We start from the raw sequence: 19,173 nt of genomic DNA, 5'->3' as shown, positions 1-19,173 counted from the left end.
TTCCCTTTGCTACAGTGCACTCACTCTACAACAACATAGCAACAAGCAATGAAAGTTTAACGGAATTTAAACATTTCTACAGCAAACAAAAAGCAACATTTATGAGAAAAGAATGAAAAAGTGCAAAAAGATTTTTACTAACCAGTGATTCCATGCAAAAACAAAGTGAACACAGTGTAATTCAGGGCCCAACGTGCTCAAAACATGGCCACTGCGACACTGTCTCATGTACTGATTTCTAATCTCCCTTACAAAATGTCGGCACGCAACCCACCACGAGGCCCATAGTTCACGTCAGGCTCATTACAACAGTGTTGTTTGAATTTTTTTTAAATCGCAACGTGCAAATAAAAACCGTTGTAGCATTGACGATGTCAAAAAAACGGGAGGGACAATAGAATGAGACGTCGCTAAGATAGGTTAGCAAACTAGATTCTTATTTTATGATTTTAAGTTCTATTCATTATTAAGTATTTCAATGGAAAGCTTAAACACAAAATATAAACAGTAAAAAATGAAACAATAAATATAAAAATGGTTACTCTGCTTTTAATTCACACACGTGACCAAATGGACACTGCTACTCACGTTGTGCTGCAAAAACCTGGGGCATCAGAAAACCATCTAATCGGGTGATAAATGATAAAAATCATAAGCTTAAACAAGAAATAGTTGAGGGACAGGACCAGGACTGGGAGGAGTAGAGTGTTGGTGGAGGTAAATTGGATGGTTCTGCGATCAAGGAAGAAACGGAGGGCTTTAAGGCCTTCCTGGTGGGGGATGGTGTAGAGCAGGGGTGGGGAACCTTTTCATGGTGAAATGCCGCATTAAGTTAGCTGTAATCCAAGAAACTACAATTAGATATACTTCAAAATGTACATTATTTTGTTAAAATAGCCCTCATGACTTACTAATGTTTTAATTGTGGCCGTCAGTCGGGGAGGATTATTTTGTTGAATCTTCTTTTACTCTTTGCTATTTTAAATACGTTCATTTTAAGATTAAAATAAAAAATAATAAAAGATGAACAAAAACTTGTTCATAATAATAAAGATTTTTTTTTTTGTTTTTGTTTATTTTATTAGAAGTTAATACAGCACAAAACAGTACAGTGGAACCTAATTTTAGGTGCCAACTATGTAATACCGTAATCCATTCTATGTACAACCTCTAGTTTTATGTTATAAGAAGGAAGTAAGCAGGACAAGAAAAAGAAAACAATAGAAAGAGGAAAAAGTGGAAAAATAGATGGTAGAGAGTAGAAAAACGTGAAGTGTGTATATACAAAAATAAAAAAGGAAGAGAGAAAGTGGAAAGTAGAAATAGAAGAGAAGGCCCCTTAAAAAGAATTTTTCAAATCTGTATTCGGAAATGTAGATCTATCCGCGTCATGAACTGAAATCAGCAATCTTTACGGTACCGCTGCATCACATGATTCCAAAAAGTCGATGAAAGGAGACCAACTCCTTAAAAATTGGTCATATTTATCTATTAGTCGGAGTCTCATTTCTTCAAGGCGTGCTATGTCCATCATATTCCTAATCCATATTTTAACAGTTGGTGTGGTTGTATTTTTCCAAAATTTAAGTATCAATTTCTTTCCAAATATTAACCCATAATTAAAAAAAACATTTTGATCTTTATTTAAATTGGTATCTTCTCCTATTATTCCAAATATAATCCATTCCGTTTTGGGTTCTATTCTTGACTTGAAAATCTTTGTAAATATATCAAATATATCACTCCAAAATTTATTCAACTTTGTACATCCTACAAATGAATGTGTTATATTAGCGTTTTGAAACAAACATTTTTCGCATCTGGGAGAGACGTTTGGATAAAATTTATTCAACCTCGTTTTTGAATAATATAGTCTATGTAATAATTTGAATTGAATTAAATTATGTCTTGCATTAATAGAATATAATAATAAAGATTTGTTCTACAAAATTTGGATTCATTCAAAAGGCCGCACTTAATGGCCTAGAAGGCCGCAGGTTCCCCACCCCTGGTGTAGAGTGACTGAAGTCCATAGTAAAGATGAGGGAGTGTGGGCTCGGAAAGCGGAAGTCATTAAAGAGACGAAGGGCATGTGAGGTATCTTGGACATAGGTCGGGAGAGATTGGGGTAAGATGGAGTCAAGGTACGTGGAAATCATTTCCGTGGGACAGGAGCAGGCAGAAACAATGAGTCTGCCAGGGCAGTTGTGCTTGTGGATTTTGGGGAGAAGGTAAAACCAGGCTGTGAAACGATAGATGCTGCAGATGCTGGTTTATACCAAAGGTTGACACAAAATGCTGGAATAACTCAGCGGGTCAGGCCTCATCTCTAGAGAAAATGAAGAAGGGTCCCAACCCTTCTGACCCGACCTGAAACACCACCTGTCCACATTCTCCAGTGATACTGCCTGACCCGATGAGTTACTCCAACACTTCGTGTTCATCTTTAGATATTGAACACATGCGGGCAGAGGTGTTCAGTTTAACTGGGCATCATATTCCGCACAAATGTTGTGGGCCAGAGGGCCTGTTCCTATGTTGTATTGGTCCATGTGTAGGAAGGAACTGCAGATGCTGGTTTATCCTGAAGATAGACACAAAGTGCTGGAGTAACTCAGAGGGTCAGGCACCATCTCTGCAGAAAAAGAATAGGTGACGTTTTAGGTCGGAACCGTTCTTCAAACTGAAGAAACCCTGCAAACTCTTTATCATCCTTTTCAGTCTGAAGAAGGTTTCCGACCCAAAACATCACCTGTTTCTTTTCTCCAGAGATGCTGCCTAACCCGCTGAGTTACTCCACCATCTTGTGTACTGTTCTGCATTCTCACCCTCCCCACTCAAAACTCCATCAGCGGCACCGATATCAGCCGTGCTCAGGGCCGTGTATAACACCAGCTCTAATCATCAATCACTGCTTCACACCAGCTGTATCAGTGGGAGGATTGGAGGACTAGCTTGCAATCTATCACAGCTATCGCTCATGCAACCCTGAGCCATGGAAGTGTGGGTGGTAAATTCAGTCACACATTCCTCTCAGGGGCCATCCGTGGAACCGTGCAAATTGACTGTAAACGTGGGGAAGCTGGGACCTGACTAGTTGGTGCTTGGCAGATTTTTTTAACTTCTAAATATTAAATTTTTATTTTTGTAATTACATTAAAAAAAAAATTAAATGTGGAAAGATTTAATAGGAATCTGTGGGGTGATGCTTTCACAGATGGCGGTGGGTGTATTGAACAAGCTGACAGAGGAAGTAGTTGGGGCAGGTACTGTCTCAGCATTTAAAAGACATTTGGACTGGTACATGGACAGGAAAGGTTTAGAGGGCTATGGGCCAATTGCGGGCAAGTAGGACTAGCTTAGATTTGGAATCTCGGTTGGCAAAGGCGAGTTGGGCCAAAAGGCCTGTTTCCGTGCTGTATGGTTCTATGGGGCAAGTCTGAAGAAGGCTTCTGACCCGAAACGTCACCTATTCCTTTTCTCCACAGATGCTGCCTGACCTGCTGAATTACTCCAGCATTTTGTGTTTATCTTTAGAAAAATCAAAGCTGTGTTTAATATGGTGATCAGCATTAAAACAGTATAACTGCATTGAATTCCCACTGATGGAGTTCTATGAGACCCTCTCTCACTGCTCCCCCTCCGTGATTCGTGCTGCACCTCCCTCCAACCCAAAACGTCACCTATCCATGCTCCCCAGAGATGCTGCCTGACCCACTGAGTTACTCCAGCACTTTTGTGTCTGTTTTTCTTGTAAACCAGCATCTGCGGTTCCTTGTTTTCACACTATGGCTGCGTTGAGCACAGCAGCAATGTTGAATATACTTTATTTTAATCCCCGTCTCCTCCAGCCCAATACCCACAGAGCCATCAGGAAATGCCACTGGAAAGCATGGGATCGATGCAGATATATAACGCTCGATGTTAATTTGGACGGGCACTTCCTTAACACAATTGCACCATTGTGAGCGGCTTGGCATTTCCAGCCTGCTCCAGCATGCATCTATTGACGCAACCAGTAATTTGTTTCTGCTGAGTTGGACGCAGCACATTTTTTATTCACCGCCCCGGCAGCGACTCTTTGCTGAGCTGCATTCAAATGGGAACAAGACTGGCAGTGGGTTCCTTGTCTGCAGTAGTCCTCACACATGTGGCCTTGTTTCCCTTGTGTTCGAGCTGGGGGTGGGGATGCGGGGATCTCTGGCACAGATGCAGGGCTGGAGAGTGGAACTGGAGTGAGTGTTACTGGTGTCACATCTGTGCAGGCTCCAATAGAGAACAACATCTGATGAAATCAAAGGCAACTGCAAATGGTTGTTTTTATCATCAGGGCTGTCATAGAGGTCCTTCAGCCCACCTTGTCCGCACTGATCAAGTTAGCATTCTGGGCTAGTCCCATTTTTCCTGCATTTGCCCCATATCCCTCTAAACTCTTCCTGTCCATGGAGTCATGCAGCATGAAAACAGGCTGCACTGTATGCCTGGGCCTACACGATCTCCTGGTTGCTAAACACTTTACCTCCCCTCCCATTCCCATACTGACCTTTCTGTCCTGGGCTTCATCCACTGTCAGAGTGAGGCCATTGGATCAGCACCTCATATTTTGCTTGGGCAGCTTACAACGCAGCAGTATGAATATTGATTTCACTAACTTCAAGTAACCCTTGCATTCCCTGTCTTTCCGTCACTCCCCCGTCCTAGTTCTTTGACCGTTTCACTGTCCTGATTAATTTTCCTGTTTGTATGCCTCATTGTCACCTTCCCCTCAGCCAACAATGAACTGTTGTACATTCCCTTGATCATCGTCTGCTTTGATCTGTTCTTTTCACACCTTACACATGCTCTTTGTACCCTTCCATATCTCTAGTTTCCCTCTCCCCTGATTCTCAGTCTGAAGAAGGGACACGACCCGAAACGTCACCCATTCCTTCTCTCCAGAGATGCTGCCTGTCCCGCTGAGTTACTCCAGCAGTTTGTGTCTATATTCTGTACTGTATGACTCCTCCCCCATGTTCTCCAATCCTCCCACTGATACAGCTGGTGTGAAGCAGTGACTGATGATTAAAGCTGGTGTCAAACGTGGCCTTGGGCAAACATGGCGATGATATCGGTGCTGCTGACGGTGTTTTGAGTAGGGAGGGGCATACACAGAGCGGTGGGTATATTGAACGAGCTGCCAGAGAAGGTAGTTGAGGCAGGTACTATAACAACATTTAGAAGATATTTGGACAGGTACATGGACAGGAAAGGTTTAGAGGGACATGGGCCAAACGCGGGCAGGTGGGACGAGCTTAGATGGGGCATCTTGGTCAGCATGGACGAGTTGGGCTGAAGGGCTGTTTCCATGATGGGTGCTTCTATGACTTTATCCAGTTAGTAATCAATCACTGAATTCATGATTCATTTTGGCGTCTGTCTCTAACCGCTCCTCACAGTCTACCCATTCCCGTCCCTCCCCAAACTAAGCTGACCCCTCCCCACTTCTTGTTCTCTTTTCACAATACAGTGTACCCTGCTGCATCTCCACCTTGTTAGGCATTGCGTCTTTGGGCCAGTATTATTCATTTACATTTCCATTGCGCATCACCATCCTACCCTGCTGCTGTGGTCAGAGCTGTGTGTTGGGTTTTACATTGCCTCCAGCATTTTACAACCAAAATTATCAATTGTCCTCAGGAGATGGCTGTCTCACGGCATTTTAGTTTAGGGTGGCACAGCGGTAGAGTTACTGCCTTGCAGCACCTGAGACCCGGGTTTGATCCTGACTACAGCTGCTGTTTGTACGGAGTTTGTACATTCTCCCTGTGACTGCGTGTTTTTCCCCACGTGCTCCAGTTTCCTCCCACACTGCAAAGACGGGTGGGTTTGTAGGTTATTTGGCTTTTGCAAAATGTACCTATTGTGTAGGAGGATAGTGCTAGTGTATGGGGTGATTGCTGGTCGGCGTGGACTCGGTGGGTCGAAGGGCCTGTTCCTATGCTGTCTCTCTAAAACTAAACACAAAAACTATTTCTTCCCATCAACCTCCTGCAGATACTAATAGTTCCGTGCTGATTCTCTAAACTAAATAATTACAAAATGCTTGTTCTCTAAATAAATCTCTACATGCATACGTGATACCACGTGTGTTTTTGATGTTAATAACAGGTATTAACAGTATTTTCAATTGCATTGTTTAGGAAAGATGTTCAAGTCACTGGATCTAAGTCTGATTGTGGAGTTTATCTTGATGTTCTACAAGGACAAACCCATCGACTGGCTACTCGATCACATCCTCTGGGTTAAAGTCTGCAACCCGGAAAAAGACGCGGTAAGTTTCCCTTTTCAAACCGTCCGCCTCCCCTTTAAACAGAAAGACGCCTATTCCCCAGGGTGGGGAAAGTGTCTGCACCTGGGTCATAGAATCATACAGTGGGGAAACAGGCCCTTTGGCCACAACTTTCCCACACCGACCAACATGTCCCATCTGCACATGCCACATGTTGCATTTGGCCCATATCCCTCTAATTGTATCCTATCCATGTACCAGCTAAGAGAAGCAAGGAGTGAAATCTAAAGGCAGTGGGAGGGATATGGGTGGGAAGGGAAAGAGGGTGGGATGAAAGGGGAAGGGGAACTTGGGGGGTGGGGGGGGAGGTGGTTGGGAAAGAATTTGGGAAGAGAGAGACACAACATGTAAACAGGCCCTTTGGCCCACTGAGTTCATGTCGACCAGCGATCACCTGGTACATTTCCACTATCCTGCACACTCAGGCCAATTTACAATTTTGTACCAAAGCCAATTAACGTACAAACTTGTACGTCTTTGGAGTGTGGGGGGAAACCGGAGCACCCAGAGAAAACCCACGCGGTCACAGGGAGAACGTACAAACTCCGTACAGACAGCACCTGAGGTCAGGATCAAACCCGGGTCTCTGGCGCTGTTAGGCAGCGTGATAGAGCTGTACAGGAAACGGGTCCTTCAGCCCACCTTGAACATATAGAAGAGGGGCAAGGAGCAAGGTGACTGGGTGTTTGGGAGACAGTGGGGGAAATATGTGCCCACCCTGGTGGGGGATAGGAGAAAGAGAGGAGGTGGGGGGGGGGGGTTTCCTCCCACGTTTCATTTTACATTTCTCCCACCATCCCTCCCTCATGCTTTACATTTCACTTCCCCTCTTCCCTCCTTCTCTGACCCCTTTTTGTTTCCTTTTCACCTCCAGCCTTTGTCACTTACTCTACCCATTTACCAATCACCCCCTCACCTGTATCCACCTATCACTTGCCGTGCTTTGTCATGCCCCACCTCTCTTTTCCAGCTTTCTCGCCCCCCCCCCCCCCCCCCTCCATCAGTCCGAAGGAAGGTCCCGACCTGAAACATCGTCTGTCCATTCCCTCCACAGATGCTGAAACATAGAAACAAAGAACTGCAGATGCTGGTTTATACCATGGATAGACACAAATTATTGGAGTAACTCAGCGGGTCAGGCAGCATCTCTGGACAAAAAGGATAGGTGACTTTTCGGGTCGGGAAAGATTTAATAGGAATCTGAAGGGCAACTTTTTTTATACAAAGAGCGGTGGATATGTGGAACGAGCTGCCGGAGGAGGTAGTTGAGGCTGATACTAAGAAACGTTTAAGAAACACTTAGACTGGTACATGGATAGGATAGGTTTACAGGGTTCTGGCCCAAACGCAGGCAAGTGGGACAAGTGTAGATGGGACATGTTGGTCAACATGGGCAAGTTGGGTCGAAGGGCCTGTTTCCACACTGTATTACTCTATGGGTAATATTTGCAGTGTTTTGCCAAATATTTCTCCCCTCATCCAATGCCTGCAAGGAGCAGATTAACCAAAATTCCTGCTTGCCACAGAGATGCTGCCTGACCCGCTAAGTTCAGAGATGCTGCCTGACCCACTGACTTACTCCAGCACTTTGTATTTTGCTAAGGATTCCAGCACCTGCAGTCTCTTGTGTCTCCAGGGTTGTGATGACGTTAATGTTGAGAAATGATGTGTGTTTTTAACAGATTAGTATCCAAGATCTGATGGATTTTTCTTCATCACGTCGACAACCTATTCCCTCAGGTAGTTTGCTGTTAGATTTCTGCTGCACCGTCAGAAAGTCGGCTGTAACCCGTGTAACCTAACGGTGGATGATTAATGTACGCATTGTTGCAGGAGGGAGTTAGCAAAGGCTTTCTTAGCTCTTTGATTTCCCCCAGTCTACAATCCCTCCTTTGCACATTTTAGGTAAGCATCCTCAATTAGATGTGAGTTAATTAAGAGCTTTGTGTCTCAGTGCACTTCAAAGCCGAGCAATTGTTGTGTTTTTATGCAGATACAGTCCTTTGTGCACCCAACAGCCATGTAGAGGAAGTGAATACAGTGTCGAGCATAGAATAGTACAGCACAGGAACAGGCCCTGTGGCCCACAATGTCTGTACCACACATGAAGCCAAAACCTAATCTTATGTTCCTGCATATAGTCCATATCTCTCCATTCCCATGTGTCTATCCTAAAGCCTCTTAAACACCACTATCGTATCTGCCTCCACTGCCCCTAGCAGTGCATTCCAGGTACTCACCACCCTTTGTGTAAAAAAAACCCCGCATATCTTCCTGTAAACTTTGCCCCTCTCACCTTAAAACTGTCTTCTGATATTTTATTTTTCCAGCCTGGGGAAAAAGGATCTGATTGTCATAATTGTATATACTTCTACCAGGACTCCCCGCAATCTACGGTGTTCCACGGAAAACGGTCCAAGTTTGTCCCATCTCTCCCTCCTAGCTAATACCTCCTAATCCAGACATCATTTCCATTAATCTTCACTGCACTTTCAACATCCGGCCTGTAATGGGACGACCAGAACTGCACACAGTACTGCAAATGTGGCTGAACCATTTTTTGTCCTTTTGTTCACCAATCTGCCAATCAAAATGCCATCACCTGTATCCATCTACCCCTCACCATGCTTTGTCCCATGCCAGCTCTTTTCCAGCTTTTTCTCCCCTACTACAATCTGTCTGAAGAAGGATTCGGATCCAAAATGTCGCCTATCTTCCAGAGCTGCTGCCTGACCTGCTGAGTTATTCCAGTATTTTGGGTTCTACTCAAATTCTAGCGCCCCCAGTTCTTGAACTCCTTGCTGGACTGCAGATCCCCTGAGCACAAGGTGGCACAGTGGCTCCGCTGCCTCACTGCGCCTGAGACCCAGGTTCCATTCTGGCCTCGGGTACGATCTATTCAAAATTTGCACGTTCTCCCTGTGTGACTGCGTGGGTTTCCTCTGGGTGCTCCGGTTTCCTCCCACACCCCGAAGCCATGCGGATCTGTAGGTTAATTGACCCTCTGTCAATTTCCCCCTAGGTTTATGGAATGGGATGACATAGAACTAATGTGAATGGGTGATCTGTGGTCAGCATGCTCTCGGTGGGCAGAGAGACCTGTTTCTGTGTTGTATCTCTAAACTGAACTATAGGTGACCTTCTCATTCAGGAGGCGAGGATAAGGAGAAAACAGGATGATGGAAATAGACTGGATTGGACAGTGTGTGGTAGGGTCGGTGTCCGGGGTTAGCGTGTAAGGACCATTGTGTGGGATTAGTGTGGAAGGAAAGAGTCGTTGTGTGGGGATAGTGTGGAGGGGAAGGGTTGGTGTGTGGGGTTAGTGTAGAAGGGTCATTGTGACCAGTGTGTGGGGATAGTGTGGAAGGATCATTGTGCGGGGATAGTGTGGTAGGGTTGGTGTGTGGAAGGGCAACCTCTGTAAAAGTAGCTCTATACAAACAATGGTGAAGCCAGTTGTTTTCAAGGGGATGCATTTGAGTTCCCTGCAGAGAGACGTCGAGAACACACTGCCCATTTAAAACATTTCATCATGGTTGGTTATCCTGGGCAGCATTAATGGATGGATGCTATTAATGTTGCATTTCCAGGCTCCAGGAAGGGAGCGAGAGACAGTGAGCTATAATGACCAAGCTTTCAACCCACAGGGAGGAAGCAGAATATGCAGTGGATAAAGTTACAGATAAGTAGCTCGAAGGCTTATGAGATTTGTAAACAGTTACTAATTGAGAGCATTGAAGCATTAGCAGACTTTGAGCTGGAGGAGGAAATGTCTGCATCAAAATTACAAAGTCAAACCGATAATCTGAATTCATGTGGCATCTTTACTATGGTAAGGGATCCCACGATAGTTTTTGGTTTATTATTATCACGTGTGGTGGTGCAGCAGTAGGGCTACTACCTTAGACCCGGGTTTGATCCTGACTAACGGTGCTGTCTGTACGTTCTCCCCGTGACCGCATGGGTTTTCTCCGAGTGCTCCCACATTCCTTCCACATTCCAAAGACGTGCAGGTTTGTAGGTTAATTAGCTTCTATTCAAAAATTGTAAATTGCCCCTAGTGTTTAGGATAGTGCTGGTGTACGGGGCATCTGATGTCTCCTGTGCCTCCAGCAGTGAAACTCCGAGAGATGTGGTTGAGGAATGAGTATTAGCCCTGGGGAATTGTTATTGTATTATTGATGTTTCCTTGTGTTATTTAGACGTTAGAGATACAGGGCGGAAACAAGCCCTTTGCCCCAGTGAGTCTATGCCGACCAGTGCACCACTGTGGTGCTGGCCTAAGATGAGATGGCAAGAACCTCTGAGCCTGCAGCCCTCCCTCAGGGGAACAGCCCTGACCTGCGAAGTCGAGGGAGGGGAATTAGAACCAAAAAATGTCTTTCTGTAGTGAATGCTCACCACTGAGAGCACAAACAGGGTTTTAGGTGTGATTTTGTCTCAATTGATATCAAATTAGAACCCAAAAATGACTTTCTGTAGCTCAATCCAGCAAAACATTTCTTGCTGCATCAAACCTTCCTTTAGTCAAGAGACAAGAGAGTTTTATTGGCATACTAGACCAAGTGCAGACTCGTTGGGTCTGCTCCCCCAATGGTGTGATTCCCCCAACCCAATATTCCACCATGCACCCGTCTCCTCCAATGGAACTGAAGCCGTTGCCAAATGTAAGTTTCCAGCACTCCCCTGCCTCCCTCAATTGCACTTCCCCTGCCTGCTGCAGCAGTGAAAAGTTCAGTGTTCCTGTCTTGCAACTTTGTTTCGAAGTGTGTTGGAAGCTGATAGGAAGGAGCAGCCGTCAACGACTCAAAAGGCAGGAAGGGATCCGTACTGCAGGCGGACGGATGGATTTGAGTTTTATATATTAACTAGACCAAGTGCAGACCCGTTGGGTCTGCTCCCCCAATGGTGTGATCCCCCAACCCAATATTCCACCATGCACCCGTCTCCTCCAATGGAACTGAAGCCGTTGCCAAATGTAAGTTTCCAGCACTCCCCTGCCTCCCTCAATTGCACCTCCCCTGCCTGCTGCAGCAGTGAAAAGTTCAGTGTTCCTGTCTTGCAACTTTGTTTCGAAGTGTGTTGGAAGCTGATAGGAAGGAGCAGCCATCAACGAATCAAAAGGCAGGAAGGGATCCGTACTGCAGGCGGACGGATTTGAGTTTTATATATTGATAGATAGATAGATAGATAGATAGATCTATCTATCTATCTATCTATCTATCTATCTATCTATCTATCTCAGAACTATGAAATTCTTACTTGCTACAGCTTAACAGGTCTATAAACATAATGACATTCAGATAATATCACCATAAATTCAAAACCATAATACCAGGCAATCATAATAGTGCAAAGCTGAAGTCCGTAGTGCAACCAAAGACACAGTTCATAGAAGATCACAGTTGCTGAGGTTAGTAGTTGTGCAGTGATCAAGAGCATGATGGTTGTTGGGAGGAAGCTGCTCTGGAACCTGGAGGTGATGGTTTTCACCTTTCTGTACCTTCTTCCTGATGGTAGCAGCAAGATGAGTGCGTGGCCAGGATGGTGTGGGTCTCTGATAATGCTGGCTGCCTTTTTGAGGCAGCGGCTCTTGTAAATCCCTTTGTTGTGGGGGAGGCCAGTGGCTTTGATGGACCGGGCAGCGTCCAAAACATTGTGGTCTCCTTCGTTCCTGGGTGTTGGAGTTGCCGAACCAGGCCGTGATGCAACCAGTCAGTGTGCGGGTTGCACAGAGTTGCGAGAGGCAGTACAGAAGATCGCAATCTAATTACAGTCCAAGCCTGATCCATCAGATACTGTGTTCAGAAACTGCAGGACCTTGTCTCATCAGTACAAGGCAGGCAATCAGTTAAATACGTCAGACCTGCACAGAGTGTGAGCACAGTGGTACAGCGGTAGAGTTGCTGCCTCACAGCGTGAGAGACCCCGGTTTGATCCTGACTAGGGGGTGCTGTCTGCACGGAGTTTGCATGTTCTCCCTGTGACTGCATGGGTTTTCTCTAGGTGCTCCACTTTCCTCCCACATACCAAAGACGTGCAGGTTTGTAGGTTAATTGGCTTTGGTAAAATTATAAATTGTTCCTAGTATGTAAGATAGTGTTAATGTACGGGGTGATCGCTGGTCGGCACGGACTCGGTGGGCTGAATGGCCTGTTTCTGCACTGTATCTCTAAACTCTACAAGGCTGGCAATCAGATAAATACATGTCAGACCAGGCACACAGAGAGAGCACCCCAGTCGTTGTTGAGGGCTGTTCCGAAACCCTGTTTGTGAGACGACTGATAGCTGGCGGTACAGAGCTATTTGCAACAATTTAAATTCCACTCCCAGCTCAGGTACTAACTGGTTAGGGTAGGGTAGGGTAATGCTGGCCCATAACTCCCCCCCCCCCCCCCCCCCCACCCACCCACCCCCTCCTCCCCCCAACATGGTTCAATACCCTAACACACTAGCTCATCGGATAATACTGTTCTCAGTGACAGGTTTTACCCCACTACCTTGTTACCGATAGTTTCCTCATTACAGAGACACACAGTCCTTACGCCCAACTCATAGATGCCAACCAAGATACCAACAGCTGCATGTGGGTGCTTCTGCCCTGTGCCATAGTGTCATCGAGACATACAGCGTGGAAACAAGCCCTTCGGCCCAACTTGCCCATGCCAACCAATGTACTCCTTCTAGTCCCATCTGCCTGCCTTTGGCTCGTATCCCTCTAAACTTCTCCTATCTATGTACCTGTCCAAGTATCTTTTAAATGTTATTATAGTACCTGCCTCAAACCCCTCTAGCAACTCGTTCCATACACCCACCACCCTCTGTGTGAAAAATTACACTTCAGGTTCCTATTAAATCTTTCCCCCCTCACCTTAAACCTTTGCCCTCTGGTTCTGGTTTTCTCTACTCCGGGTAAAATTCTCTGTGTGTTCACCCTTCTGTACCTTCTTCCTGATGGTAGCAGCGAGATGAGTGCGTGGCCAGGATGGTGTGGGTCTCTGATAATGCTGGCTGCCTTTTCGAGGCAGCGACTCTTGTAAATCCCTTTGTTGCTGGGGAGGCCAGTGGCTTTGATAGACCGGGCAGCGTCCAAAACACTGTGGTCTCCTTCGTTCCTGGGTGTTGGAGTTGCCGAACCAGGCCATGCTATCTATCCCCCTCATGATTTTATACACCTCCATAAGATCACCCCTAAAATATTTGTTTAGTTTAGTTTGATTTATTGTCACGTGTACAGAGGTACAGTGAAAAGCTTTTGTTGTGTGCTAACCAGTCAGCGGAAAGACAATATAGAATTACAATCGAACCGTTGACAGTGTCCAGATACAGGATAAAGGGAATTACGTTTAGTGCAAGATAAAGCCCAGTCTGATTGAAGATAGTCCAAGGATCTCCAATGAGATAGATGAGTAGCTCAGGTCCACTCTAGTTGTTGGTGGGATGGTCAGTTGCATGATAGCAGCTGGGAAGAAACTGTATCTGGAGGTTTTCATTTCATTTATCGCAGTAAAATATCTGTGCAGCGGTTCACTTTCCTTGGCAACCAAATGTCAGGGGTGCAAAAGATTGACTTCTTTCTCTTCTTCCCCAGAAACACTGTGACCGGCAGAAGGCAAACCTCCGGATCCGATTCAAGCCTTCCCTATTCCAGCACGTCGGAACGCATTCCTCGCTGGCCGGAAAGATCCAGAAATTGAAAGTAAGTTCTGCAGCCGGCAACGTTATTCCTATTACATTCCTGCAGTGAACTGTGTAACTCAAGTAAAGGCCAGATGCAATGGGCAGGGCCTTCCCCAGCTTTCTCACAGCCTCTCCCACTCTAACAGGATCAGACCTGACATTGTCCAAGCCTGTCTCTGTGAGGGGGAGCCTGCACTCTCCCCACTGACCCCAAGCATTTTCTCCCGAATTTCCTGTTTCCTCCTGATTATTTTGTTTCTGATCTGTATCTCCTTCAGATGCTTTCACAATTTTAATGGCCAAACCCGGGCAAAGGTCCCAAGTCTCTTCACCTTTCTGAAACTTTTGATTTTAGATTTCAGAGATGCAGCGCAGAAACAGGCCCTTCGGCCCACCGAGTCTGCGCCGATAGGAGATCACCCTGTACACTACCACAATCCTACACCATAGGGACAATTTAAAATTTTACCAAAGCTAATTAACCCACAAACCTGTACATCTTTGGTGTGTGGAAGGAAACCGGAGCACCCAGAGAATACCCACGTAGTCACAGGGAGAACGTGCAAAAACTCCACACGGACAGCACCCGTAGTCAGGATTGAACCCGGGTCTCTTGCGCTGTAAGGCAGCAACTCTACTCCTGTGCCACTGTGTCACAGAAGTATATAAAATTATGAGAGGCCTAGATAGGGTAGACAGTCAGAACGTTTTTCCCAGGATGGAAATGTTAAAGATTTGAGGGCATAACTTTAAGGTGAGAGGGGCAAAGTTTAAAGGAGATAGAGTTATACAGCACAGAAACAGGCCCTTCAACCCAACTCATCCATGCTGAACAAAATGCCCCACCGAAGCCAGTACCATTTTCCCACATTTGGCCCATATCCTTCTAAACCTCTCTTATCCATGTGCCTGTTCAAGCGCCTTTTAAATGTGTGGGGCAAAATAGACAAAATAGACAATTGTGCAGAGTTATATGGGCAAGTACTTTTTACACAGGTGGGTGGTGGGTGCCTGGATCCCACTTCCAGCAGTGGTGGTAGAGGCAGATATGATGACAATGGTGTTTGAGAGGCTTTTAAATAAGCACGTGGATATGCAGGGAATGGAGGTGAATGGGTCATGTGCAGGCAGAGGAGATTAGTTTAACGTGGCTTCTTTCGACACAGACATTGTAGGTATGTTACAATACTTACCTTCAGCGGCGCTGCAGTTCTGCCACTGGCCGTGTGCGCGATTTTGGCGCGTTTGAGGGGGGCGGCGGGTTAAAACACGGTTTTCTCTGACCTGGTCCTGGATTATATTTGCTGGAGTGCAAGCTTTTGCTAAAGAATCGTTCCGACGGCCGTTCTGTGTGTTTTTTTTTTAAATCGCCCGAAAAATTAATCGCTGGAGTTGATTTTAAAATCAGTTTCTGAAGCCGTCGACGCCAACAACGGGGGCCGGATTTTAAGTAGGGGGCAGGTAAAAGAAAGTAGTTTATTTTTATGTATAAAAGTGTTCCTTTAATTCACATTTTAAGTTGCAAAATGGTGATTTTTTTCCCCGAACGAACCGTCAGTGTTTTTGTTGCCGATACGGGTTTAAATCACTGCAACCGCAACGTTCCAATTGATCGCGTTCCAGAAAAACCCACTCGCAAGATGATTTAAATGGCCATTAATTTACAGGTGTTAAACATTAAATTCCATCCATTTGGCCTATAAACCCATGACAATGAGATTTAAAAATTATTTTATATTGTAAATTCTTGTGTGAATGTTATTTGGACACTTAGGCTACTTAAAAATGTTATTCTATTCTTAAGAAATGGATAGATGTTTAGATCTAGTAATTGAATTTTGTAATTAGCTACAATTAGTTAACTAACTAATTATATGCTTTAATTTCAAGTCATCTAAGTAAGATTGTTTCAGAATGCTTCAATCTATAATAACTGAAAATTTCTTTCAGTTCTCTTAATTTTTAAGAAAGCTATGGGCTTTTGACTGTTCTCGATCACATAACTTTTTTAATACTGAAGATATGAAAGTGAATTAGGTGTCAAATTAAACTTCTTTTTATGCTTTATCTGATGGGATAAATTACAGACTTGATTTTTAAAATCTCAAAGTTTTGTAACATTGTGGGCCGAAGGGCCTGTTCCTGTGCTATACAGTTCTGTATTCGATCTGTTTTTCATTTTTACCCCCCATAAATAATATTCTTGCCTTTTAATAACCTGCATCCATCCCGTTGCAACCCTGAAAAAGACACAAAGTGCTGGAGTAACTCAGAGGGACAGACAGCATCCCTGGAGAGCACTTTAAAGTAGACATACCATGGGGAGATTTTGCAGTGGAGCAATCAAAATCTGAGTCACTCCAGCACTCTGTGTCGTTTTATGTAATCTCCACAGATGCTGCATGACCCACTAAATTACTCCAGCACTTTTTTTTGTAAACCAGCATTTACAGTCCCTTGCTGCCCTGTGTCACTTAGCTTTTCATGTACCTCGGTACAGGTGATGATAATAAACTAAACTAAGCTTCGGGCCTAAGCTTCCAGGCTGAAGAAGGGTCCTGACCCAAAACGCCACCCAGTCTTTTTCTCCAGAGATGCTGTCTGACCTGCTGAGTTACTCCAACACTAAGCTTCGGGTTACAACACTAAGCGAGCTAGCTGCTCGGGGTTTGAATCCCTGGCATGAAGAGGAGTAAAGCTGGCCATCAGGGCGATGGAGGGGTGGGTGGATGGGTGGTACGCTGGGAGCGGGTGGGAATGTAATGAAGCAGTGTCTCCACAGGGGGAATGCCCCTGCACTCTGCCTCAGACAGTCACCCGATTTTCTGGTGATCGGAGATGCTTCTGTCCAGTTGCGGTGAACATGTGATTAAAATTCCCACACCTACACGCAGCTGAGTTATAGTCTGCGACACCAGCTGCCATACAGCAGGGCCTCACTCCCAGCCCAGCAGCACCATCTGCTGCCGTCCGCTGGCATTGCAGCCACTACACAATGCCCAAATGTGGAAACGAGGAACTGCAGATGCTTGTTAATACACAGAAAGACACAAAGTGCTGGAGAAACTCCGGAGCAGCATCTCTGGAGAAAATGGATTCTTGACGTTTCAGGTCGGGACCGTTCTTCAGAATGGTGTCATTCTGCTCCTAGATCTTATGAACAGTAATACTCTAAATGTGGCTAAACCAAAGTCGAAAAATTATTCTACTGCTTTGTAGTGGCAGCATTTTCCGTTTGTGTTTGATTCCCAATATTCCTGCATCTTTTAACCTGATTTAATCAGAAAATGTTCCTATGAATTGTAGAGATTAAATGTGATTGGAATAGTGTGGGGACATTGAAAGGAAAGTCCTGTCCCAGTGCTATTTCGAGAGGCCTTTGTCCTACATCACTGCGACTAGATCTGTGTCTCGGGGGATCCCTTCACCCCCATCTTCACCTCTGATGCTCTTGGGTCTCTCTTACATGCTTACAGGCTCTCTCTTACTAGCTCTATTGTAAGCAGACAAAAATGCTGGAGAAACTCAGCGGGTAAGGCAGCATCTATGGAGCGAAGGAATAGGTGACATTTCTGGTAGAGACCTTTCTTCAGACTGATGTGGGGCGAGCGGGAAGAAGAAAGGAAGAGGCGAAGACAGTGGGCTGTGGGAGAGCTGGGAAGGGGAGGGGAAGGAGGGAGAAAGCAAGGACTACCTGAAATTGGAGAAGTCAATGTTCATACCACTGGGGTGTAATATATTTTTAGTTTAGATAATTAGTTACCTTTATAGATACAGCAAGGAAACAGGCCCTTTGACCCACCGCGTCCACGCAGACCATCAATCACCCATTCACACCATTTCCATGTTATCCCGCTTTCTCATGCACTCCCTACACACTAGGGGGCAATTTATAGAGGCCAATTAACCTACAAACCTGTACCGTCTTTGGAGTGTGGGAGGAAACTGGAGTACCTGGAGGAAACCCACGTGGTTTCAGGGAGAACATACAAACTCCACACAGAAAGCACCCGTAGTCAGGATCGCAGCAGCTCCACCGTTGCGCAACTGTGCCGCCTCTTCTGATCTTTAAGTTCAAAAAGATAGCCACTCATTACTGCTTTAAACTCTCCCTCACTGTTCCGTATTTCCACTTTGCCGAATGTTTTATTCATAGCTTAATCAGCGAGTAGATTACTAGACTGATAGAGATTAGAGAACACGTTTTAGCACAATCTTCGGGAAGACCCTGGTGTCCGTTTTTAAATTATTCCAAGAATGTTGCCTCCACTATTACATGGTGTTTAGTCAAAAGAACTTGAACGTACTCGTGTTATCTGGGCCTCCGGGGTAGTTTCTGGCCGCTGTAATAAGAGACAGAGAGACATGCTTTTCCAACTCACCCTTTGTGACCTCTGGAAGTCGCCAGTAACTCAATGGTTCAATGATGCATTTATTGTCAAGTGTGTAAACGCACAGTGAAAATCTTTCTTACACACAGTCCAGTACAGTATTCCCATATCTATGCATATCCTCGACTAGCAATTGTACTAAAATCGTCACCTAAGCCCTCAAGCCAAATTGAGTTGTATCGATAAGTACGGTGAGGTACAGGTACAATGAAAATCTTGCTTGCAGCGGCATCACCGGCACAGTCAGACAGCGCACAAAATCAGACATTGTATATAAGTTATTATACACAAATTGACTGAAAAGAAAAACGTGCAATAACAAATAGGTTCAAAATTCAATTAGAATTGTAGTGCAAGAGGTGGTCCGTAGCGTTGAGTTGCTGAGGTAGGATCAGCGTTGTGTGGGTCGGTTCCTGGACCTGATGGTTGTAAGAAAGTAGCTGTTCCTGAACCTGGTGTTGTGTGACTTCAGGCTTCTGTACCTCTTTCCCGACTGCAGTAGTGAGTAGGGGGCGCGACCCGTATGGTGAGGATCCTTGATGATAGATGCCGCCGCGTTGAGGCAGCGCATGGTGTAGATGTTTTCGATTGAGGGTAGGGCTGCGCCTGTGATGGAGCGGGCAGAGTCCACCACTCTCTGCAACTTCTTGCGTTCCTATGCATTGGAATTGTCGTACCAGGCCATGATGCAACCAGTCAGGGTACTTTCCACAGGACATCTGTCAAGTATGTGAGAGTATTTGGTAACATAGACTCAAACGTCACGGAAACAGG

At 45.3% G+C, this 19,173-nt stretch overlaps 1 protein-coding gene across 1 annotated transcript in view; it reads left to right on the top strand.

Annotated features, from left to right (window-relative positions):
- mgat4b (alpha-1,3-mannosyl-glycoprotein 4-beta-N-acetylglucosaminyltransferase B) overlaps positions 1 to 19,173 on the top strand; it is a 137,337-nt gene that overhangs the window by 106,578 nt on the left and 11,586 nt on the right. Inside the window, 2 exon segments of the mRNA XM_055642845.1 lie at positions 6,180 to 6,310; positions 13,920 to 14,027. Coding sequence (XP_055498820.1) covers positions 6,180 to 6,310; positions 13,920 to 14,027 — 239 coding nt within the window.

Source organism: Leucoraja erinacea, chromosome 11 (assembly GCF_028641065.1).
Source record: "Leucoraja erinacea ecotype New England chromosome 11, Leri_hhj_1, whole genome shotgun sequence".
Classification (NCBI taxonomy): Eukaryota; Metazoa; Chordata; class Chondrichthyes; order Rajiformes; family Rajidae; genus Leucoraja; species Leucoraja erinaceus.
This window is presented reverse-complemented; position numbering and strand designations above follow the sequence as displayed.